The sequence below is a fragment of the Pagrus major genome, chromosome 10 (assembly GCF_040436345.1).
Source record: "Pagrus major chromosome 10, Pma_NU_1.0".
Taxonomy (NCBI): Eukaryota; Metazoa; Chordata; class Actinopteri; order Spariformes; family Sparidae; genus Pagrus; species Pagrus major.
In genome coordinates, this window is record NC_133224.1 from 5,592,766 (window position 1) to 5,619,391 (window position 26,626).

The window sequence follows — 26,626 nt, forward strand, 5'->3', positions numbered from 1 at the left end:
ACAGCTGGCTCACATCATACGACATACCAGATCTATATGCAGCTCCTCCCTCGTGGCCCGGCCGCTCACACACTGACACAGTCTTTCTCTCAGATCTCAGTTCTCTGTCTTCTCTCGCTGTCTGTCAGCCGCTCGTCTACCCTCATTCTTTCAGTCTATCCTTTACTCTGTCATCTTCCAACCCTTCACTTCTTCTCTCTTTGTCTCCCTCTCTCTGTCCCCCGTGGTTTCTCTGGCTACGTTTGCGCCTCGTTAGCACCATTTAGAAACTTCTTTCCGGCTCATTTGGCTCTTGGCTCATCCCCGCCGCATTGACATTAAGCAGTGTGATGAGCGACTGCGCCCCACGGCGGACATGACACCTCCGTTTCCATCAGGACTCACAGCTGAGCACCATTTTTCCTCGGCTTTCGTTTTTTTACTATCCATCAGTGTGGAGCTGTAGTGTTGTCAGTGTACTCGTTTCCCCCGAGAGGGAATTTAAATAACAAGCCGCAGCATGTTGTGTCAGAAGATACACAGCGTAATGCAGCACACACATTGCGGGACATATTTGGGGTATGATGGCATGAAACGATACAGGTAGCAGTGATGGACGGCTGATTCTCACCATAAACCAATCACCTCTCCCTTGTCTTTCCTCAGGAGTAGTCCAGCATGCCGTTGGTGAAGAGGAACATTGAGCCCAGGCACTTGTGCCGTGGAGCGTTGCCAGATGGAGTGACCAGTGAACTAGAGTGTGTTACCAACAGCACCCTGGCGGCCATCATTAAACAGCTGGGAAGTCTGAGTGAGTATCCTGTGGTTCAGTACAAGAGTGATGTTCCTGTTTGGCACATTAATTAGCTAAAAATCATGTGAAATTCATGAGTTTGTCAAAGCAGAAGGAGAAGTTTTTGTTCAGATTAATTTTCTGCTTGTCTTGATTTTGAACTGTGACGGGATGATCTCATCAACCTTGACATCGCTGACCTTTAAAGAGGAAGGAGAAGCGATGAGTCTCAAGCGGAGGAAGCCCTCGTGGCTTATTATCATACATAACCTTTTATTTAAACTCCTCTGTTGGAATATTAAGTGCTTCATAAAAGGGCAATGGTTTGCAGCCAGTTTTAAGTCAGGAGTCGATAGTCATAGGTTGTAAGATAGTAGCCTTGTGAGTTTTCTAACTGACCATTAGCAAGCTAGTTAGCTTGGACAGCTTTATGTCCCTCTTCAGTTATTTTTTAAATTAATTAAATGATGTACAATAAGATGCAAGGGGTGAGTAAACGGAAAAGTACCAGGGAGCTTTCCAGACTTTCCAGGGAGCTATTGTAACTGACTGGCGCAAACCAGAAGGTAGCAGTTAGCTCGAGAGCTGGAGCAGTTCACCAACTAGCCCTGCAATGTACAGCCACTACATCACCAAGCTTCTTGATGGTTAGTTTTGATGAACCACTTCCTGGCGTGAGCAGGCTTTAAACGTCCATTTTATAAGAAAGTTGATCGTTGAGTCTCATTCCCGACTCGTCAAACACTTGGACATCATCATCAGTATATAATGAGTTGGGAATAAGACTCAAAGATCAACTTTCTTTCAAAGTGGACCTTTTAAGAGTCTACAACCATGCCAGTTGTTGAAAGACACAGTGGTACTTCAAGCTAAATGCTAATGTGTTCACGCTAATGTCCCCATAATGACAATGTAGCATCCTGGTGATCAGCAAATGATGTTCACCATCTTAGTTTAGTGTGTTAGCGTGCTAACATTTACTTTCGACCGACCAACATTGTCATCGCAGAAGTCAGGATTATCATAACTATCTGTACATTTGATTTAACTCGACTTCAAAGTTGCCAGGTGGTCGAGGTGGTGTTGATTATCCAACCTCAAAATCTGATCACGATCCAGATGTGTCATCCTTAGCAATCACGCCCGAAGCTAATGAATTCAGAGCTATGTTCTTGAAAACCGATCACCCAAGATGTGTTTGTTAAGTGTGAACACGGCCGCGTCTGCACACGCTAACTAGACGTATTTCCGCAGCTGTTTGCTGGGAGGAAGCGGTCGACACTAAAGGAAAAAAGAAAAGGTGGATCCAAGGTGGATTTTTATGAAATCCAATAACAAACATAAACAACAAGCTGCCAGAATACTGAAAGTGACTCAGCCGTGAAGTTTGACCTCCAGTAAAAACCCAATCTGATGAGTCAATACAGTTCACAGCCCAGATGCATCATAATCGATCTGTCCTCTTTTATCTTCTCTTCATTTGAAAGCAGAGAGTCACAGCTGAAGTTGCTGTGTTTTGCAGCATAAACCATTTGCCAGAAGAGAGTGTAGAAAAAGCGGGTAAAAAAAAAAAGGCTGTTTTAAATTTGATTAACAGTTCAGGGTCTAAATTAAATTCAGCGACAGCTCGCTACGAATGAGTGAGTGCTCTGCCTCTGCTCCATCTGTCACGTCGTGGGCTGAGAGAGAAGAGAGGGAACGACATGGACAGACACTGAGGGTACGCAGCAGGTGTTTGCATGTTTTACGTGGTTCAGAGGTGCATTTCTACATATCAGTAAATGCATTTAAATATTTGTACCTCTATGTCACACAAACACACACACACTCGCAGACAGAAACGTCTTTTCAGGTATTCGGTCCGACAGGTGCACGGCAGGGTGCAGCGTATCCTGCTGAGACAGACGTGGGGAGGAAGAGGAGGAACGGCATCGACTGACCTCAATCTCACGTGAATGTCCCCTCTCATCCATCTCCCTGTTTTATCAACCTATTTTTGCACATTTTTTTCCCTTCGTTATCTGGGCGGTATCACACTGAGAATCGTGGAAGTCATTAAAACGCGTGTTGTCCACAACCCTTCATGCCCAACCTGCCCGAGAGAACAATTCCCCGCGTTGTTTCCAAATAAAAAGGCCATTATTTAGAGCAGACTGCTGTGAGGCCATTTGTATCACTCTCACTGTTATTGCACAGTATAACTTTCTCTAGATACGAACCTGAATATGTCTGGGAGCACAAACACACCACTTCTCACTTGATTTATTACTTCAGTAAACAGTTTCCTAATGAGTTTATGGTCTCAATCGCTGGTTCAAGTCTTCTTCAAAACAGCATGATGTTCATTTAATGGTCGGATTTAGAGTGAAATACATCAACTTAACTGAAATCAAAGATATAAAACCTAACCGTGTCTCTCTGTGTCCGTCCAGGTCGCCATGCTGAAGACATTTTCGGCGAGCTGTTTAACGAAGCCAACAGCTTCTACCTGAGGATGAGCAGCCTGCAGGAGAGAGTGGACCAGCTGGCCGTGAAAGTCACCCAGCTCGACTCCACTGTGGAGGAAGGTAGGGACGCGTTTTTACTTTTTTTTTGTACAGGCATGTGTGACCAGTTGAAAAGGTGGTCCTCACAAGGGGCCGACAAACCGATAGACCCCACAACTGACAAAAACAAGAATGCATGTGTCAGCATATTTGCGTTATTACAGTTTAATCAAGTATTTCTTAATGAATTAAGACATAAATTAGCTTCGTCCAGAGTTTATCACTCCCAAAAGGATTATAAAGATGTTGTCTCCTGTGCTGTGGATACTTAAAGGTACAGTACGTAATAGGGATGCACAATATATACCGACCAAGAGATCAGCCAAAGGACGGACACTCTTCAGCGTGAGCTTCAGAAGGAAGTCCAGCAGAGGAAACTCCTTCAACAAGAAAATGAGGAGCTGAAAGCTTCACATACATCCTGTCCTGAGAAGTTCAAAGGTCCGCTCCAGTTTTACCAAGACAGGCTGGAGATGATCCCTGTTTCACACCAAGAGATCAGCCAAAAGTATGAAACTGAGGTCAGCAATGTCAGACGGGCTGCAGACGAACTGTTGGAAAGCAGGTGTGACAGTTGGCTTCTTCTTCTTGGAGGAAATCGTGATTGCACCTTTTCAATAATTCTGGTTATTATTATTAATTCTGCTGTGTGTGTGTGCGTGTGTGTGTGTCTGCAGTGTGAGTCGGAGTCATCATCGCCGTCGTTAAGCTTTTCATCAACTCTGAAGGTCAATTCTCTTAATGCAGTAATTGATAGGCCTTCACACACACACACACATGCAGGCTGACAGGAGGATTTCAGAGCTGGCTACGGTGGCCCCAGAGGCTCAGACTGAACTTTAATGTGAGATCTGAGAAACCTTAAGTCTACTCCTCACCCCTCCTCCTCCTCTTCCTCCCTCCCTCCTCATCCCTCCCCCGTCTCCCTCTTCTTCTCTCCCTCCCCCGTTTTCTGTTATTTCTTCTTCTCCCTCTTCGTTTTGTCTTTAAATCGTCTCCATCCCATCATCCCTCCCTCCTCCTTCCATCTTCCTCCTACTTTCCCTCTCTCCTCTCTTTTTTCTTTCTCTTCTCTCCCCCCTTTAATCTCCCTCTCTTGCCTTCTCCCTCCCTCCCTCCCTCCCTGCTGATACTGCACAGTCATTCTGCAGCACGGCGGCTCAGACGGAGAGCGTCAGATCGAGCAGCACAGACGGGGATGAAAAGGAAAAGCTCAGCACTCCTCTCTGTCTTATCCTCCTCTTCCTCCTCCTCCCCCCGCTCACACTCTTTCATCTCCTCTCCGCTCCTCCGTCCATCTCCACGCCTCGTCCTTCCTCCTACGCACGAAAAAACTCGTCTGTCTTTCAATTTCCGACCACACGTCGTTCTCTCTGTCATCTGTTACTCTCTCGCATCTCAGCCACATCTTCTTCGATCTCTTTCTTATTTCGCTCTTTGTCCGTCTTCCTTCTTTCTCGTCTCACTATCTTCAAACTCGGAGGCGAGAGATGCTATACAAGTTTTGTGACACAAAGACAGAAGTCAGGATGGAAAGAAGACAGAGAAAGAAAGAAAGAAAGAAAGGATGGAGGGAAGAAAGGAAGGAAGGAACGAAGAAAGGGAGGAAGAAATAAAAGAAAGAAAGGAGGGAAGGAAGGAAGGAAGGAAGGAAGAAAGAAAACGAGGTAATTGAAAGAAAGGAAGGAAGAGAAGGACAATTATAGGAAAAAGGAAGGCAGGGAGGAAGAAAGGAACAAAATAAGGTAGGAGGAAAGAAGAAAGAGTTGAAGGAAGGATGGAAAGAAAGGGTGAGAAATGAAGGAAACAGGAAAGGGACAAGGAAAGGAGAAAGAAAATTGGAAAAAAGATAAGGAAAGAGGAAGGAAGGAAGGAAGGAAGAATGGGGTGTGGAGCAAAGGAAGGGACGGACAATAAAAGAAAGAAGAAAGGAATAAAAAAGGGAAGGAAGGAAGAGAAAATGAAAGGAAAAGGAAGGAAAGGGAAGGAATGAATAAAGGGAAAAGGAAAGAAGGAAGGGAGGAACGAAGCATCGAAAAGTAGGCATAATGAAATGACAAGGAAAGAAGGAAGAAAGGGAAGGGCGAGGTGACGAGGAAGAAATAAAGAAAGAAGAAAGAGAGGAAGGAAGGAAAGGCGGACAATTAACGTAAATAGGAAAGTAAGAAAAGAAGCATCCTGCCACGTATTAAAAACCCCTCCACGTAAATTCAGGTGAAACGAAGACGACCCGTGAAAAGTCCCTTAATGAGACCTTTTAATACATTAATCTGCTAATTAGCAGTAATCAACATGTTTGTATGCATGCAAATGTGCAGAGAGGGTGTTAAAATCAGTGAGATGAGCGTGCGAGAGAGAGGATGCTGGGAAAGGAGTGTGTGTCGGGGAGCTCGAGGTCTCTTTGAAGACGTGTCTGAATGAAAGTTGCATTAGCTGCTAGTTTTGTGGATTATTCATTTGGCCGCGGGGACTGAAGCTTAGGAGGGAATGATCAAACAGCGAGCAGACAGTCAGGAGGCTGCGCTGACTGCACACACACACACACACACACACACTGATCACACAGCCAATCGCTCTTTAGTTTTTGAGGAACAAGTCTTGAGGTTACACACAAGCAGACACACACACATAACAGTCCAGTCCAGTAAATCACTGGTAGGAACATATGTCTCATTGACACGGTTTAACCTTATTATATACTGGGGCGGCTGATGTACACTGAACATGCCAGTGTGTGTGTCTCTGTGTGTGTGTGTGTGTGTGTGTGTGTGTGGCCATCTGTCAGATCCTGGATAGCGTTGCAGAGCTGTATCGCTAAATCTCCTCTGGGGTGGAGGGATTGACACACATAAGTGCAGCATTTCTCTCTGTCTGCCGCTCTCCCTCTCACTCCGGTTATACGCAGACAAATCGTGCATCACGTATCATCACACCGTCGCACACGCCGCGTATAACGACACACAAAGCATTCGAGACTCGAACAGAGGCACGCAACCTCCATATTGCTCCCGCACCACACCTCTCATGCTTGCTGCTGCTGCAGTAGTAGTGTGTGAGAGTGTGTGCTAAGCTGATGCAACAAGCTCTCGGACTAATCCGTCCCCACTGTCCTATTATCACCTCCTCAGTGTGTGTGCGTTTGTGTCAGAGTGCGTTCAGTATGTAAGCTGTCGATATGCATGTGAAGTGTGTGTTATTGTAGGGACGTCTGAGCAGATAGCTGGTGTTTGGTTTTTTGTTGGCTTAATTATGACGTGTAGATTGAAAGCAGTTCAATAAAATATGTAGATTCAGTGTTTTAGTTGGATGCTTTTGTGTCTGAACTTTTCAACTTTTGCTTCTTAATATTTGATCTTCTGTATTTATGCTTCTGCATCTCAACAAAATCCATAATCTCCTCTTCAATCCAATTAAATTAATTCTGAGATTCCAGCTTAAAGATATAATATGTAGGAAATCTGCATTAAAATGTCCAAAAACAAACCTTTTGTTAAATATTTTGTTGAGTCGCGTGTGTTCCAAACTCAGGTTTACTCCAGGTAACGTTGTGTTTCGTTGTGAAGTTGGCTCAACATCAGTGTGAGGGTTTGCCCCCAGGATCATTTGTGTTTACTCGTGTTACTCACGCAGTGTTTATCTGCCCCAGACGGCCAGGTTACTTTACCGGACACGAGCCGTAACCTAACGTTAGCGATAGGGTTAGACCGACTATAGGGGCGAATATTCAGTATTTTTCCATTTATCGATATCTGTGATTTTTCTGTCAGATTGCAGATAAAATAAACTTGCTACTAACTACGTTTATCAAATAACTGTAGTGGAGAGGAAGCTAGCCAGCAACAGCTGTGTGTTTAAATGTAGGTCAGCTCTCAGTGAATTCAGCACTCACCAGAGACTCTGGTCTACCTACGTTTCCCCTCCAGCTCCAGTCAGCAGTCAACGTTACAGAACATAAACACCACCGACGATGGAGGTCACCTCTGTGGATCGCTGCCACAGTTAAAAGTGACCTCTGAGCTCTCCTCCCGTCGGTGAACAGCTCCGGATCAGGGCAGAATCTGATGTGACTCAGGGTGTTTATTCCTCCAGAAGGATCTGGCTCTGTACCAAACAGCTGATCAGATCGGACCGGATTATCTCGGTGGTCACATGGGGCATTTTTATTCAGATTGGGCTATTTTTCTAATTATTAGTGAAATATTTGGGTCCATGTAGCCACAGCCGCTGAGGGTCTGGGACCAGAAATTGCCCCAAAATGCGATTTTTGTTTTATTCTATCTTTGACTACTTAAGCCGACTAACTCTGAAGTGAAGTAATCAAGTCCTGCCTGATTATTACGTCCATTAAATAAACAAAACAAGAGATCATCCTAAACTTTGCAGAGCTGAGACCACAGATCAGAGGACAGCAGCGCTCCACATGCGGGATTTAGCCGCTAAGCCGACGCATGAAGAGTTAAAACAGATGTTTTCGGGGATTATCTCGTCACATACTGTAACGGATACGCGGCAGATAATTCTGCCTAATTGTCACGTTGTTTACTGAACTGGTTTTTCTCTCTCTTCCCAGTCTCCCTGCAGGATATCAACATGAGGAAGGCCTTCAAGAGCAGCACCATCCAGGACCAGCAGGTGGTGTCGAGGACCTCCGTCCCCAACCCCGTGGTGGAGATGTACCACCGCTGTGACAAACCTCCTCCGCTCAACATCCTCAGCCCCTACAGGTCAGTCACTGTTTTATACCGGTAGTTAAGTACGGCTAAAACATCTACAAGTTAAGATCAGAGTTAGTTTTGATTTTTTTTAGGGTTAGTTTTTGTTTCCTAAGCAGTTTAGTTTAACTTGCTTCAGTTTAGGTCATTATTTTTTTGTTTTAAAATGTTTTTATTAGTTTCGGTTTCAGTTTTAGTTTTGTTGTTATGTAGAAATCTCAGCCTCCGTAACAGTTTCAATAAGACGTACGCTACACAATAACATCGGGCTCGCCGTGTTGATAAATGTGACCAAAGACTAAAACTAAATACATTTCCATTATACTCTTATTTTATTTTAGTTAGTTTTGTTTTTTCTGTCCAGTTTTCTTTTCTGAAATGCAATTTTTGCTATTTTTTCCAGTTATCTGAAGTCTTATTTTCTTTTCGTTCACACCTAGTTTTGCTTTTATATTTCATTTTAATTAACTGTCATAACCTTGATGAAGACAAAGAAAAGAAACTGTCAGTTTCCAGTTTAATAAAACTGACCCAGGACCTGCATTGATCTGGATTTTTACAAGTAAACAGAATTAGTTCACGCAATTAGTTTGATTAACTTCAAATCTTGTTGTTTTACGTTGGTCAAATTGGTTCGTCGATCAAATTTTAATACCATTTTAGCAGCCAAAACCCATTTAGCCTTGAAAATGTGCAGAAAAACAAACACTTAAAGTAGTAAAGATGCTGGCAGGACAAAGGTCACCGCTCTGAATATTTTCCATTTTAAACACAACCCCCTGTGGTGATTTAATCAGTTCTGTGCTAACTCTGGTGTTCGGTTCAGATTAGCCAGTTAAGCATGTGGGTCAATTAGCGATTGAATAAATTAGCATTAAACATTTCGTTGCATTTTAACACGTCTTCGTTTTCTCCGTTCAGGGACGACAAGAAGGACGCGCTGAAGTTCTACACCGACCCGTCGTACTTCTTCAACCTGTGGAAGGAGAAGATGCTGCAGGCCACCGAGGACAAGCGCAAGGAGAAGAGGCGGCAGAAGGTGTGGCTGCGTGTGTGTGTGTGTGTCAGTGTGTGTCGCTGGAGTTTATCGTTGTGTGTTTGTACTGTGTGTGCGTATTTGTACACATGCTGTGTGCTGGATGTGTGTCGATGAATGAGACAGAACAGTAAAATTTAAATTCATCTTCTGCTTTAATTTGCTAATTTGCTGTTTTTTCCTGCCTAGATGTTTTGTTTTTTTGTTTTTTTAAAGCCGTTGTTCCCGTTGATGCACCGTACTCACCATTTAGCTTCGCTTTGTGGCGTAATTGGTTATTGATACAGCAGCAGTTGGGCCGGGCTCATTACGCAGAGACAAATAAACGGCCTGAGGGGAATACTGCCTTGAAACAATAAATTGAATGAGTCACGAGCGATGATGTAAACACATTTATACATTAAATGAAGAGCCTACTGTTTTATCAGATCGCAGCTGTTACTGTACAAGCATGTGTGTTAATGGGCCGTCTTCACGAGAGTCATTCAGACGGTCACAGGCGGAAATAACTCAATGAAAGATGGCAGAACACAGTTTTTATTATTTTTTGTTATTATTATGAGTAAAAATGAGCCTTTACAGAATGGAACAGAAGGGTTTTTATTATAATTTCATAAATATTATGTGCTGACGGACATTTAGTAGCCAAATAAACTTGATATATATTTTTTTTAATAACCCGATTATGGTAGAATTCAATATTGTGTATAAACAAATGTAAGCAGTGTGATAATAATAATATATATATATATGTATAAATATCTAAGAGCCAGTAACAGTTCAGGATCATAAGCTAAGACCATTGTGGGTTATGGATGGTACGCTCTGTACTCTAGAGGGTACAAGTTAAACGGATAATATTCAGGGTGGACGGCGTTGATCTCCAGCAGCAGCGGGAGGTTCGGCTCCTCGGCAGGGACCTAGTTGGCGCCCTTGTGGGTTAATCCAGCCGTGGGTATTTGTTCAATCCGAGGGGAAATAATGGAAACAGTGGTCGTGATCATTTTTGACAGTTCTGTCTTTCCCAGTTAGTTCTGTCCGCTCGCGAGCGACGCTGCCGGCTAAGAGATTTAAATATTTCAGAGCTGGTTTTCAGTGGTATTCCCCCCTTTGATGCAAAAATGCGGCGCTGCTTCTCTCCATCAGATCACTTTCAAACCCCCTGAACAACTGCTGCTGTGTGTGTGTGTGCGTGCGTGTGTTTGCCGCACTTTGTCGATATTTCTGTTTCAATTTAATGCTGCTCACGTGTTTCTCTGTTCCCTCCCTCCAACCTGGAAACTCTGCAGAGTAAAAAAAAAAAATCCCTTCAGAAACAAAGTAGTCCTCACTCTTTAAACAACAGGTCTGTATACCGGAGGATCTGCAGGAGGATCTCCTCTACGCTCTCTTCCTCTTTGCTTTTTAAAAAAAATCTTACCTATAGGGTTACCTCGCCTTCGACACGCGCACCCCACCCTTCCTCCTCTTCCTCCTCCTCCACCTCTGCTCAGTCTAACGCACCAGCTTGTCTTTCTCCCATGTTTCCATAGGGCTGTCCGGCCCACCCTGACAGGCCCCACTCCAGACAGGCCCCACCCAGGAGCCCCCTGTCCATCTCTGTAAGACAACCCCCGACCCCTAACCTGCCCTCTCCTGCTCCCCACTTCACCCCTGTGCACCCGACTAACACGCCACACACACACTCACCTATTACACAAGATGTACAAACGCAGGTAAGACACGCACACACACACAGTCGCACACATAGGGAAAAAACACGAACAACACACCACCTCCCCTTCTGTTTTGTGTCCGTGTGTGTCGCGTTGCGTTCGCTTGCCACCTCACCCTCTTTCTCTAACCCTCCGTGTTTGGTTTGGTTCCTGTCTTGTGTTCCCAGACGTTTTTTTTGGCTCTGTTGTCTGCTAATGTGTGTTGGTGTGTCTAACAGTGACTGGGTGGTGAATAGACTAGTGTGTGTGTGTGTGTGTGCGGTTGGTTCGGTGTGAATTAACCCCATGGTGAAGGAGCTGGTGATGGGGTCCTGTTCTCCTCCTCTGCCCCAGAGAAATCAGTAATCGACGGCTAACTTTTCTCTCCACTGTTTTATCTGTCTGTCCTCCTCTGTCTCCGTTCTAGGAGCAGCAGAGGCAGGTTGAGGACCCGAGCAGAGAGGTGAAGAAGGTCAGTACACACAGATGTTACTATCAGTAGCTTCTGCAGAGGTCCCTCTGACATTAGCAAGCATTGTCCATGACAGTGGCAGCCTTTGAGGAACTAAATAGACCAGGCTTAGCTATTATATTAGCTTTGTAGCACTCACTATTGTATACCTGCTCTGCAATAGTGGCAAAGATAGTTATGAGACAAGAGCCAATGGTACAAATACATCTCTTGAATTAACTGTGTTAACATTGCCAGGCTAGAAACCAAGCTAGCTAGCCAACTAACTGCCTGGTAGCAAGCTGTTTTCTGGCTAGCCGTAGCATTTTTAGCCCATTTAATTAACTAACCAGCGACAGTAGCTGGCAAACATGCCTAGTAAGTAGTCCATACATTAGCATTTTTTGTGAGCACTGTCTTGACAGAGGTGACCTTTGAGGAACCGGGGAGCCAGAAAGATCAAATAAAGGAAGCTAATATATTAGCTTCGTAGCTCTTACTCTTACATCCTCCCAAATGCCGTCATAGCTTCAAACTTCAGAGGCCTCGTGTCAAAGATTTTCTCGCAGTCTGTCCTGTAGTGACAGTCTTCAATTAACTTTTCAATTAGCCACAGTTTACACATGACGACAGATCTCCCTGATGGTCTCTGCTTTCCACCTCCAGCCTAAAAAGTAATAAAGCTTAATAAAGTTAATTTGGACCCGTGCCACATCTAATATCACTTCTGTTTCATTCCCTTGCTGGTGCTACACATTAGCTAATGGTTGATGGAAGTGGAAAGGTGCTATAGAAAAAACAAATGTGACACAGGTATTAAGAGGGCCAACAGCGAGCAGAGACCATCGCCAGCATGGGGGACACTTTATCACTCCAAAACCATCTTCTATAAAAGGATATGAAAGCAATTTACTACAGTCAAGACGGTGAAACTCTCCAGTGCCTATTAACTCCGTCCTTAATGAGGAGGTACATCTGTGCTAATTGTAGCAAGAGCGATACAGTCGCCCGAAGTCCTTTCAGCGTTAACATTAACAGTCACTTACATTATTCATCAGGTACGACACCTGAGGTCGCAGTCACACGCTGCGATAAAATAATGTACCTTTCTCTTGTTTTTTAAAGGTGCGTAAGGCTCGTAACCGGCGTCAGGAGTGGAACGTCCTGGCCTACGACAAAGAGTTCAGACCAGACGCCAGGCTCACCCCCTCCCCCTACCATGGCATGTCCTCAGAGGGCTCGCTGTCCCCTGATAGCAGGTAAAAAAACACACTCCAGCTGTCCATGTTGTCCTCCGGCGACACCTTCACGCCACTGGTCGTCTCTCTCCAGGGACAAACAATACATGATGTTGTTGTTGTTGTTGAGACTGTTTTCTCAGCCTTTAAAAGATATAAAAAGTGTACGAATACTATAAATAGTATAAAGTGTGTAGGTAGTCGACAGTTACACACGTGAGCACAAACCTTTAAACTGAGACACAGATTACCTGCTGTATGGTTCAAAGCTCTGTGCTGCCCTCTTCTGGACAAGTCAGTTCAGAGCATAGTCGTTTATATCTCATGTGGATTTTATAGTGAAAAATAAATAAAAGATATGATTAAAGTTTTAATTAAGGAGAAATTGGGTCACTGTAGTATGGAGGGTTTTAAGAGCCAACACTGAATATATTAAATACATCAATAATTGTGTAATTAAATGCCTAAATACATGATTACATCCAGAATTAAATAACAAAATGCTTAAATAATTATACTAGTATAAGTATAAAGAGTTATTTTTATTTATTTCAACATTTATTTTTCTGTTAATATAAGAAGAAGTTGTAGCAGTAGTATTTATAGTATATTTATTTATATATCCTTACGTGTATCTTTAGTGTAACTGGCTGCAAAGAAATAAATGTTTTACTTTCATCCACTATGACAAAGTGGACTTTTAAACAGTAAATGAAGAATGAAATAAAATTGGGAAATGTATAAAAAATATAATTTTAAACCTTTTATTTATTTTGTAATAAAATCCTTTTTATTGACATTTCTTTTAACCGTTCCTTCCATTAGGTCAATGGCGTCCGACTCCTACCCCGCCAGCCCCAACCACCCCTCCACCCAGGCCCCCAGCGCCGTCCACCCCACCGACCCCCACGCCAGGGACCACCTCAGCGCCGCGGCCCAGACTCAGTCACTGGACCGAGGCCTCAGGCCGGCCAACCAGCCCCCTGGAGCCGGAGGGCCCCCGGGGCGACACGCGGCCTCTCTGGGCAGGACCCCATCAGGACACGGGGTCCAGGGTGGAGGAGATCCGACGGTTAACGGGCCGAGGCAGCAGTCGGTTAAGGAGTACCGGGCCGGGCACGGGTAGGTTTCCTCACTGGTGGTGTTTGATCATTGTTTTCTACTATTTATACAATCTTTGTGTTGATTCTTTTAAATAGAAGCTATTAAAAGATTCACCTAAAATGTCAAAATAATTAAATGTTGAACAGAATTTCACTTTCAGTTCGTTTTAGAGTTAGTTTCAGTTTCCTAAAATGTAATTTCTTGAGCACATCACTTATAATATCAGTCTAGAAGGATGTAGAGTTCCTGGTCAGTCTCTTGGCCTTTTACATTTTTTCTCGTCTGATAGCAAAACGAAACATGATGTTTAAACTATAAAGGGCGACTTAATGTCAACCGACTGCTGCTTTGAATGTTAAAAAGGAAACGTCTCACCTTTTCAAAATGTCTCTTTGTGACTTCTCTGACACTCGTACAAAACACTGATGTGAGACTTACAAAGTCACACATTAGTGACACACATCAGTTCATGAAGTACGATACAAAAATGTGTATCTCTATAACACTTTCCAGATTTATGATCAACACTCACTTGTCTTCTCTCCTCCTCTAGCGGCCAGCCCTCCACCATCCCCGAGTACTATATCCCTCCCGCCCCTCCCCCACCTCCCCCAACCATCCCCTCCGCCCAGACCGCCTTCGACGCCACCACGGCCCCGCCCTCTGCCGCCGCCTCCGCTGTCCCCCCCACCTCCGCCACCCTCTCCCGTCCCTACTCCCCCTCCCCTCCTCCTCCCCCGGCCAACTACGTGCCCTCCCCGGCCCACCCGCCTTCGGGTGCGCCCCCTGCCGCTCCTCCACCTCCTCCGCCTGGAGCCCCCACAGGCCTCCAGGCGCACCCGTCGCCTCCACACGCCGCCGTTGGCCAGTCAGGCGTGGACGCGGCACCTCAGACGAGGAAGTCCACCATGCTGGGGATGATCCCGATGAGCGACGCCCGCTCCGACCTGCTGGCTGCCATACGTAGAGGTAAGTGTGTAGTAGTAGTAGAAGAAGATGTAGTAGTAGTAGTAGTAGAAGAAGAATATGTAGTTGTAGCAGAGAAAGATGTAGTAGTAGAAGAAGAAGAAGATGTAGTAGGAGCAGAGGAAGATGGAGTAGTAGCAGAGGAAGATGTAGTAGTAGTAGAAGAAGAAGATGTTGTAGTAGCAGAGGAAGATGGAGTAGTAGTTGAAGAAGATGCGGTAGTAGAAGAAGAAGAAGATGTAGTAGTAGTAGTAGTAGAAGAAGAAGATGCAGTAGTAGAAGAAGAAGATGAAGTAGTAGTAGAAGAAGGTGTAGTAGAAGTAGTAGAAGAAGATGCAGTAGTAGTTGAAGAAGATGCGGTAGTAGAAGAAGAAGAAGATGTAGTAGTAGTAGTAGTAGAAGAAGAAGATGCAGTAGTAGAAGAAGAAGATGAAGTAGTAGTAGAAGAAGGTGTAGTAGTAGTAGTAGAAGAAGAATTAGTAGAAGTTTTATTATATTTATGAAAACACAAAATCCAGAGTATGAGGTGTCAGATCTTTTTAAGAACATAAACAGAATCCACACCACACATAACATCTGACCACTGAGGGACCCCAGAATTTTATTCACACCCCTGCTCCCTCCCTCCCTCCCTCCCTCCGTCCTCCCCTCCAGGTATCCAGCTAAGGAAGGTGCAGGAGCAGAGGGAGCAGGAGGCCAAGAGGGAGCCCGTCGGCAACGACGTGGCCACCATCCTGTCGCGCCGCATCGCCGTGGAGTACAGCGAGTCGGACGACGACTCCGAGCTCGACGAGAACGAGTGGTCCGATTAAACAAAACAAGAAAAGGTTAAAAAGAGCGAGACAGAGGCGGGGGCTCAGTGGGTGGTGATGACGGGGGATGGGAGGAGGCAGAAACATTGAGACACTGAGGTGGAAATGAAGGGGTTCGGTTAATGTTCATCATTCACATTAGAAGAGAAAAATAGTCAATAAAATTCAGTCATACATTCTCACACATACTTACATCTCCTGTTGCAGCCTCAATGATCATTCAGCACTTCTTAGCAACAGGTGTCAGTTTGCTTGTTCACCCCTGATGACGCCTCTTCTGGAGCTAAAATCCCTCGAGGTTTACGCGTCGGACCACCCAGTGTGCGTACGATGCAGCAAACACAATACATTCACAGCATTTCAACACCTTCCCCGCCCCCGTCGGCTCATTTTTAACCGCCAACACTCAGCTGTGAAAAAAAAACCCAACGTGCCAGCTTCTCCCTCCCTACGTATTTGAGTGATAATTATCCGCAATACAACAGGCTCTCAAACTGTAGGTAGGTGGACCCCCGGTGAGTACGGGGGGTTAATGTGTTTACACAACACATGGTATAGCACAAGAAAAACTAATTATAGTGCAATCTTAACTTATCTGCCAAATGTTGAGAAAGAATTTATGAAAACAAGTCAGGAAAATCAGGGAAACGATAGCTCTTTAGAGGACGACTCCGCCTCGCCGGGACGTGCCGGTTTACGAAACACGCGCACTCTCGTTAAGAGGCTACACTTGTCGTTATGAGAGTTTGGCTCATCGGTCACGTTTACCAACACGAGACGACAGAATCAGCGCCAAAATGATCTCTCTGAACTCTGGCTGGTGTGCGTGCTAACAGATGAATATAGCATGTTAGCTAGCTGTAGCTTAGCTTAGCTTATTTGTTTTCAAATCTGAAAAATCATGAATTTTTGTGTCATAATTCAAAATACAGGCTGTTTTTCCTGCTGTGTTTGCAGCTATAATTTATGAAAACGAACTTTAAACTGCATCAGAAAACATTAAATATGTAGGTTTAATGTTGTCTCTCGTTAACAAAAGACTATAATAAAGTGAGTGTTAAGTATTTAATCATTTTTTGAGGTATATCTTTTTCAAGAGAGACTGTGCACAAAAAACATCTAATATACTGTATATATCAGAAAAATAATCACAAGTATCATTCTATTTTAATTATCTTTAAAAGATTTTAATTACAAAACATTTTGTAATCTATTCCATTTCTGACTGTTGTTGTATTTAAAGGTCCAGTGTGCAAAATGTTGTTGCATCTAGTGGTGAGGTTGCAGATTGCAACCAACAAAATATGCCTCGCCTCACCCCTCCCTAAAAATGTGAAAAAAGTGAAAGGTCCTCTCTAGAGCCAGTGTTTTATTTGTCCATTCTGGGCTTCTGTAGAAACACGATGGACCCTTTCCCTCTGTAGATACAAAGGGTTTCTTCTACGGTAACGAAAACACAGCAACTCTTATTTTTAGCTGATTATACACTAATGAAGACATAATTATTGATACCTAAATACCTCTGAATCCTACACACTGCACCTTTAAAACCCAAGTTCTGTTTCAAAATGCAGTATAAAGTTAAATTCTCCTGTAACTTGACACACGGCAGACGTATCTTCAGAGAGACATGCGATGCTGGTTCGATTCAAAAGCCAAACTCTCATAAAGTCAGCGTAGTCCTTGAACTCATACCTTGACAAACAGAAGTTCTCCCGTTGAGATGATAGTGTGATAGCTGAAACTGTGAAGAAAGACGCCACCCACCCAGGTGTACGCTGGTTTGGGAAAACAAGCGCCTCCAGCCTTGTTTAAATCATCATTCAACCTCCATATCACTGCATCGGACAGTGAAGCGAGCAAGCGAGCGAGCTTACGCCGTTATTTTGGTCTGTTTTTATTATTTTTTTATTTTTGTAGTCATTCATAACATGAAGCCTAACATTTCAGCCAGTGACTGTGTGCTGTGGTATTGGTCTTATATAAACGCTTCCACACTTAACCCCTACGCCGGAGCCGCACTCACAAAGCTCGTCGTCGTCCTGACCCGGGGTCAAAGGTCACGTCCGCTCCTTCATTACGACCTGCACTCACCCCTCAGACAGCCCCTGGGTCAGCACCGCTGTCTGCGGAGGCTTTGTGAACGCAGCCTCCCCGGACTATAAATACATAAGTGTAAGAGACTTGCAACAGTAATATACAGTATATTATCTATCTCTTTTCAGTATAGGTTTGGCTAATCCTCAGTATGAGCTGATTGGACTGTAGTGTTTTTATAACGTGGTTTTTTCTTTTTTGAAACGTGCTGCAGTGAGTTGTTCACTTTGGTTTATTTTGGGGTTTTCTACTCGAAGCCAGGATGAAACAGTCTGTCAGAGAAGCCAGTTAAAGGATCATTTCTTTGGTTTTTACCAGATACACCTGTTCTTAATCTAATCTCGAGCCAAAGCACCGCCTCGATATCCCCCTAAAAACAGCATTTAATGCTCGATGTAAGCATCTAATTACATCTGTTTGTTTCAATTTTCTGTCCAGAGCAACATTGATTCTAAAGATTTTGAAGGTCTATTTTTGGTTTTGGCTTTCTGGGAAGTGTAGTGTACATTTAGCCTCGGCTGAATCCTACAAGAAGACACAGTTGCCTCCTTTTAATGTGAAAGATATTCAATGATGCTGTTTTCTTATTGGACTTGAGTGACAGTTTCTATTTGTCTTCATATGTTAACTCCAGAGAATTTGATTCTCCTCGTGATTAAGATCTGTGGGAAACATGCACTTGGAACGGTTTCGGATATTTTGGGAATCCAGTCCCACTGAAAAGTAGATTTATATGAAATGACCTGAATCTCACTTATAAAGTGAATATTAGCACTTAATCAGAAAAGCAACAAATGGACGACATTTCAGTAGCTGTGTTTACGTGGACCTTAATTTTCCACTAGTAATCGGAATAAAAATGTCTGATTGACCACCTCAATCAGAAGAAACGGATCCAATCTGAATACATATTTCAGTCACACTCAGAGGGGGAGGGGATGTAAACCTTTGGATAAGCTGTAAAAAAGGGGACAATAGCTCCTAATAACAATATAAGCACTTAATGTGAGGTGACTTCGAACCATCGAACCAGGAACACAACTGGCGTTTCCAGAAATCTCAATGTATTCGAAGCGATATTGTCCATGTAACCACGGCTACTGTGTAGTTACGTGTTGAAGTATAGCTGGGAAATGCTGTTAAAAACATTACATTTCCAACCAGGCTTGGCACAATCAGTCTTTTCCGGTTAATCAACCCTAATTGACGTAAAATGACAAACTAAATTAAGCACAGAGCGGACGTCCGTTATAAGAATTGTTGTACAGGTTCGAAGCTTTTACCCTATTGGATTGTTACAGAAAACACAACGATTTTTAAAGAGGGATATAGTTGTTTCGTTGTATATAAACACCACGTGATAGTTGAGGAAGCGGCTCACTCGATAACTGCACTCTGTCGGAGAATACAAATTAAAATAAATGGATGAAAGACTGGACGATGGATGGGTGGATTTACGAACATTTACACTGAAGCAAAAAAAAAGCACATTGAACAGCTAGAATGTGGATCATCTACTAAAAAAAAAATGCAAGAGCCGTAGATACGAATATATACTTACACCTGAAATGTGGCCAGTGTTTTGGATCCAGCCACTTTTTTTTTTTTTGATGATTCAGCGTCCTAGAATGTAAAAACCTGAAACTTAACGCTCCTGTCGAAACTTCAAAATCAAAGTCGGAGGCACTGAAGGCCGAGATTTCAAACGTGTATCTGTGGCGACTGGCTTGTCAGAAGAATCCTTCATTATGTGTTGAAAATGTGAGAAATGAATCATGTTGTATAGATCTTTTTGGTAAGGCAGCCTGTAAAGTAAAAAAATACATTTGGGGTAATATAACATAGACGACGAAGCAAAATAAAAACTGTGTATCGCACACTAAAACCAACTGTAAGCAAGTATGCATGTAACTATAGACAATAAATGGTGAACAAAAAAATTGTTTTCCCGTGTTTTCTTTTTCGCATTTACATTTAATGTATGAGTCATGAGCTATTTTTGTCTTTTCTGGGGTTGTGACGTTGATATTGGCGGACCACTGAATCATCACTTCCTCTCTCGCTGAGATTATTGAACAAGGGGCTCTGAACGCCCCCTAATCCCTCACACATCCCACTAATGTAAACATGGAGGGTGAATTCTGTGTGTTTACTGGTTGATATGTCAAGTTTTAAACTCACAGAAGAAGCCTCATGCAGGACGTGATCATTTCCCCTAAAAGGCATCAGATCTTCTCCTCAGCGTCATCACATTTAATGCTCATTAGATTATCTGTTTATATATAGCTGTTTCCTTTCAAAGTAACATTTAAATGGCAGCGTCAATCATCTCGGGGCGATGACGTACATCCAGCGATCATCACCCCATTTTCTCGGCGCTGTTGACGCGGCCCGTTTCCAGCGCCGTGCTGTTCCGGGCCCTGGCAGGGCGGAGGAGGAACCGATGGGTGAGAGAGGAGTCATCTCTGGACACAGATGGTGACACAGCAGAGGGGAGGAGAGTCAGAGAGGTCAGTGGAAAATACAGAAAAGCACCAACACACACACGGGTGAGAAAATATCTGCTACAGGAGGCGTGTTAGTCAGAAAAAACGCAGATGATGTTAAATTTTGAGGCCAGAATTCATCCATCTTTCCTCCTTCTTTCTTCTGTTGGAGTCTAATTTTAGTCTGCAGCTACTTTTGGAACAAAGGCTTTCAGATAAGCCTATTAAAATACAAGATGATTTATCTGACGTCGGACGGGATGCAACCAATTTTCAAGATGACTCACACATATCCGAGTCCAGATGTTTGATTCCTGTGTCTGTGGAAAGATATGAGATGCTCACCAGTGACTAAAATCTCACCTATTGGTGGTTTTGTATGGTTTTACATGTTTTGCACTATTAAATGACATTTTTTAATTACATACAAGTTGTTAAATTAATTTTCCATAAAGCTACCATTAACTTTGACAGCTACACTATGAAAACTAACCTGTAGAGACCTGCAACTATCTTCTGGTACATAATATATCACAGTGAACGTTTATTATCTCTAATTATCTGTCAAATCACCAGCACAGGCTCTTAACTAATAATAATGTTCTCTTCCTTTTAAAGAGGTATTTAAATTTAATAAAAAATCCACCTTCAAGATCATTTAAACTGTTTAGAAATCGCTACTGCCGTTCTGGGTGAATTAAATGTAATATTTATGTGTTCTGCAAACCATAAGATTGATGATTTTGAGCATTTATAACACTTTTTGAAGGTTTATATGTGTTAAGATTAGTGTGTGGGCGTACACCTCATTCCAGTGTTGACACAAACTGCTTTTGTTGAAATGAATCCTGCAGATACAGTAAGTAAGGACTATATAACCGACCGAAGATTCAAGTTTAAAGGGCCACTGTCACTTTTTTAAAAACTTATATTCTTTAACTGTACCTCAAACTCAAAATACACGCCTGTCTTTCTTCCTTTTCACTTTGCGCTGAAATGTTGACTTCTGAACCATCAAAAAACAACTTTTGTGGGCCATTTCTAGCAAAACGTGTCGTGTGATCGGCCCCTCAGATGTAGGACAGTCATCCCAGTACTCTCTAGCATTATATCGATTATGTAGATTCAATTGCACAAGGACCGATATTTCCTTCTGAACCAAATCCTAAACAAGTGACCGTGTGAGTCCTCACAAAGAGAGGATTCAGCGCAGGTCTGTGGCTGCTTATCACAGCTGTTCGTCCTCTCTGCTTCTCAAAACATCAGGGAGATCACATAATGAAGGGAGACATGGTTGACTAATTGCGGCAAGTCTGTTGCCAAACTGCTGCGAACCCTTTTTAAAGAAGCTTGTTGGCAGCGAGTCAAGGCAGCAGGTGGACGGCTGAGGATGCTGTTAGTCCCCTCGGGGTCTGAATTAGTACTGTAGTTGAGTATTTTGATCTCGCAAAGCCTGTCATGTGTTTCCAATCGCTGCAGGATGTCACTGTGAACAGGATTTTTAGATTTTTAAACTCAATAAAAGGTTGAATTCTCTCATATTTCTGATCAGATAAAACTTTGCTGGCAATAGATCACAAGGCATTCTGGGAAATGCAGTGCAACGTTTAAAAATAACTCCTGGAAAAAGCTCTGAACATGCCGGATCGATGACGCGCTAATAATAAACATTCGCTTAAGTGCACTCTTGCATCTTTTTCCCGGCAGCACAGAGGAAATAATCTTCACAGGTTTCACTCAAACGTTAAAATTTTAAATGTGTGTGTGTGTGTGTGTGTGTGTGTGTGTGTGTGTGTGGACACAACAGATGTATGAATATCACCACCTTCTGTGCTCTTTTTGTTTTTTTTGCCTTCCCCTCTCTCGAAACACATGCACGTACACGGAGGTGATTTGCAGCATCCTGCAGCAGATGGTGGAGAGAGCCTTCTGACTCATAGAGAGAGAGAGAGAGAGAGGGAGTGGGGGGAGACAGACAGGAGAGGATGGGGGAGAGGTGGGTGATAGAGACAGTAAGGCTGAGAGCTTCGTGCCTGCTTTGCTGTAGTGACGTAAAAGCAGCGAGGTGTGTGTCTGCGTGGGTGGATGCTGCGTCTTTTCCCTCCCTTTCGTCGCCCGTCGCTGCGGTGCTCGCCCGCGGCCACATGGGGGAGCCCTTCGCCTCCATGTTGAGACCGCATAGAGGTGAGTCAAGGAGGCGAACACACACACACACACACATATAATTCACACTTTCAAGCAAATTTGACTGATTAAAAGGTTAAATCCTCTCACACACGCTCACCTGCGTCAGAGAATCGGACGACCGACATCTCCTGCTGGATTTGTTGAGAGGTGTGTGTGTGTCCCGTTATCCCACCTTCACACACACACACACACACACACACACACACACAAAGCTTCACTACAGCTCCTTTGGGAAAACATTCCTGCACACAGACATGGATTTTTTCACCTTTCCCTTCCTTTTTGTGAATGTCTTATCTGTGTGTGTGCATCCTCCCTCCTCTTCTTCTTCTTCTTCTTCTTCTTCTTCTTCTTCTTCTTCTCGTCTCCCTCGCTCTGTTTTTTTCTGCTGTTATGCAAGCAGGGAGTGGTTTTTAATAATTCAGCAGCGTCTTTTTTTATGCCGCGTCTTTTCCTTAACACCACACTGACCTGCGATATTGACTCACACGCACACACACAGTCAGCCTACTCGTGTGTAATGTCACGCAAACACCCACACACACACACACACACAGACACACACACAAACGCTGACGTCACTGCATGGACCCCAGAGAAACACGACGTTACAACTCTCTCATTTTTGTTGTTCTCAGTTTATTTGGCAAATTATTCTCCACTTTTTTTCTCCCACCCCCCTCCACCCGTTTTTTTTGTCTTTTCTCTTCCCTGGTTTATTTACAATAGTAAAAATAAATCTTTCTCTTCAAGGTTTTACATTCGACATTTACAAGTGCAATGTGTAACATGTCCATCTTATAAAGTGCATTTGTACTTTTTAAATCGTAACCCACGACACGAACTCAGGAGGAACAAAAACTCAAAAGAAAATGCAGTTTAAAAATCATAAAAACATAAAACATGATTCAAGGACACCGCTTCTCTGACATCACAGTATCGTTACCCTTGAGGATTTTTTAAAACCTGTGATTCTGGTGCACACGTGCTGCTTCCTCACCCGACAACATCAATGCATAAAACAATTTTTTTTTCCTATGAAGGCCATACACGGTCCGATAGAAAAATTAGCTCTGTAATGGTTTTCTTTTTTTGATTGACAATCTCTGCGTGCCTGAAGTGTTGCCAGGTTGTAGGTTACAGAGGGGATAAAGCCGAAACCTGGCTGACCGACGATCGAGGGAGGCGGGCGCTGCTTTATTTGCTGTCTGCACCCGCCCCGAACCCTGCTTTTTTTTTTTAAAAAAACCCTTGTGTTAATGCTTGTGCTCAAAAGGAGAGGATAAAAATAGACGACGATGAAGAAAAGGAAGAGGACGAAGCGAGCGGATGTTTCTGGAAGTGGATGTTTGGCTCTGCGCTCAGGGAGGGAGGGTCGATTTATACTTCTTACTACCTCCCTCCCTTTCTTTTTTTTTGATTTTCTCTCTTTTTTTATCTTCTTTCAGGGTAACTATTTTTAGCCGGAGTCTGACCGACTAGCTTCTTGCAGGCCGATGTTAGACAAAGAGATGAAGAGAGGGCGGGAGATGTAGGTGTCGAGTGTGGCAAGAGATGAGAGAAGTGTGACGGGAGTAAAAAAAAGTGATGAGGAAGAGGATTTGGAGAAGGAAACAGGTGAGGACAATGAGTGGGAGGAAGAGGTGAGGGGGGACGTTTTTTTTCCAGAGTGGGGATGTCTTTGAAACGACCTGCTCTCTGAGACACGACTCAGACAAAATGACGTCACTGGAAATCTGACTCTGACGTACAACATTGTCACACACAACGTCGTCTCCCTCCCTCCCTCCCTCGATGTGTCTGTCCCTTCACATTACATTAGTTTAAGTCGAGAAGACGTTCAACAGAAACACTGATATCATCTCTCATGATGCTGCTGCCCAAAAAATAAAGTTTGACGTCACAGAAACAGAAATGCAGCTTGAATTGGTGAACTTTCTGCTCTTTGGAGTAAAAACAATGAGGGAAAAAAGGATGTAGAGAAGGAAAAGGAGATGGCAACGGAGAGGCAAGAGGATGAGGACGATGAGTGGGAGGAAGAAGTGAGGGGGATGTCTTTGAAACGACCTGCTCTCTGAGACAAAATGACGTCACTGGAGATCTGTCTCTGTGGCGTCACGAACAACATTGTCACGCACAACATCGTCTCCCTCCCTCCCTCCCTCTTTTTGTCTCTCTTGTCAGATTACAATTTAAGTCAGAGGAAGAGGTTTAACAGAAACACTGATATCATCTCTCATGTTGTCTCTGCTGCCCAAAGAACAAAAGTTTGACGTCACAGAAACAAAAAAACAGCTCGAATCGGTGAACTTTCTGTTCAGTGTCCACACCGATAACATCAAGGTCAAGTCCTTTTCCCGTTGCTGTTTTTCAGCCATCGTGAGCGTGTTTTTGTCGTCGTCGACCGACTCTGACCTCTTCAGATTTCACCACAAACGTGTATGTACACAAACAAAAAAATATAAGACACTAGAAAGTCGAAAAATATGGCACTTTTTTCAGCATATCCGACGCTTTTTTTTTTTAACCACCCCAAAAAAAATAAGAAACATTGTTTTATAGGAAGAACACAGAAGAAGAGGAAGAAACACACACGCACACGCTCACAACATGCTCACAGCAGCGACCATGTCTCGTAACTCATGCCCTGATGAACATTACAAAAATATACATTTCTGTACAGCATTGCATAATAAAAATAACACACACACTCACTTGTACAGTTGTTTTTCTTTTTAAATTGAGTTATAGTCCTGTATAGCGGCTGTTAAAAGCCATTCTGCGTGTGTTTGTGTTTACAGTGAGAGTTGGTTGAGTTATGGTTCATTACAATTGGCTATGATCCCGGGGGGAGAACACACACACACACACACACACACACAAACACACACACAAACACAAGCACACACCCATTTACACACTCACACACAAACACACACACACACACAGTGAGTGGTCGCTCCACTCCTGCCCCAGGAATGGTTGACTTGAGTAGTGGCATATTCACAGATGAGTGTTATTAATTGTTAGAACGATCACTAGATGGACATGCCAGATGGGACCGTCAGCGGCGAGGTTTAAAATACAGATGTTTGAAATATTCTGGTTCCGGCTGAGCGGTTTTCAGTCAGCAAACAGCTGATTTGTGGTTTCTACTTTGCGGCTCATGACTCCCTCCAGACTTGGATCAAACACAGACGGTTTTACCAAGAAAAAAGGCTGAATAGTCGTCATTTTTTCTGCTGACGTTAGAAGTAGTGCATGCGTGAGCACGTCAGCCATCTTCATCAAGAGGCTAGGTACGGCAACACCACTAGGACAATACACACTTTTGAGTTAGTTAATGATAATAACTGCATTAATGACTAAGGATTATTTTGGATGGTGGCACATGGTCACCTGTCGTAGCGCAGCAAATGAACAATTATTTGATTATTTAATGATCTGCTGTTGTATTTACGTAGCATATTGTGGCACGGGCTAATACCGACCTCGTGAATAGCGTGATAGGCCTAGAATAATGTGATAGCTGGTGGTATTGTGTTTTTTTCCAGGTGCTGGTGGAAACGAGGGTAAAAACAATGAAAAATGTATTTTTTCAGACAAAACCATAGAACTATTTGAATATTCTAGTTCTGTGTTGTTTGTCCAAAGTGGTGTTGCCGTACGAAACAGTCCAAGACATGGAGGCGCTTGCACGTGTGCTCCCCACATCTGGTAGTGACATTGGCATCCTTTTTTCTAAAATGGCGAAAGCTTTGCTTACATTAATTTTAATTTGTAAGCTAACTGCTATCATGCTAGCACTCGTTGGTCGGAAAAAGGAAAAACAATTTGAAAACAACTCTCGAATGCCCAAGACAAATTTCTCCTAAGGGAGACAATAAAGGCTTATCTTATCTTATCTTAACACCACAAATTTGCAAAACAAATGTGCTTTTTCCTTGTTAGCACTTACCGGTTGGCACTCATTGCGCTAATCCAAGTGAAATAATTTGATTTAGCTGGGAAAGTTTGTAAAAAATGTTGTGACTTTACTTGAACTGCAGTCGAGACAGTTTGAAACATAAGAAGAAGAAAAAATATTTCTGTTTAATCCAAGTCTGGTTCATGACCCTCATATTGTCTGAGTTTGATTCATTTTTACTAGGCAGGTAAAAACAGAGCAACAGCTTGACAGCTACATGCTAGCATTAGCCAAGCTAGTGCAGAATCTCTGTTAATATCACATTTAAAGAGCCAAACTGTGTGAGCTTTGCTGACAATAACCTCTCTCATCTGTTCTGCGTCCCATCTAGCATCTCCAAACACAGGTGACTCACACGTCGTTGTGCATACAGGAGAACAGTGTGCCTGTAGGATCTGCATCAGATTCCTATGTGAAATGGATTTAATTAACTCTCAGGGATCGATTAGTTTTGACTCATCCACGCAGCGCTGCTGCAGCTCACCAAGCCTGCCAAAAATCTAAATCCACCGATCTCTATCCGCCTGGTGCGTTCAGCTGCAGAGTAATTGAAAGTAT

At 43.4% G+C, this 26,626-nt stretch overlaps 1 protein-coding gene across 1 annotated transcript; it reads left to right on the forward strand.

Annotated features, from left to right (window-relative positions):
• Positions 1 to 652: 652 nt before the first annotated feature.
• On the forward strand, positions 653 to 15,331 carry LOC141003838 (actin-binding protein WASF3). The gene is made up of 11 exons (XM_073475308.1): positions 653 to 790; positions 3,205 to 3,339; positions 7,889 to 8,042; positions 8,952 to 9,069; positions 9,556 to 9,558; positions 10,599 to 10,667; positions 11,188 to 11,232; positions 12,337 to 12,470; positions 13,275 to 13,571; positions 14,107 to 14,522; positions 15,174 to 15,331. The coding sequence occupies exons 1-11, from the start codon at positions 658 to 660 to the stop codon at positions 15,329 to 15,331; spliced, it is 1,662 nt and encodes a 553-aa protein (XP_073331409.1). The 5' UTR covers positions 653 to 657.
• Positions 15,332 to 26,626: the final 11,295 nt, after the last annotated feature.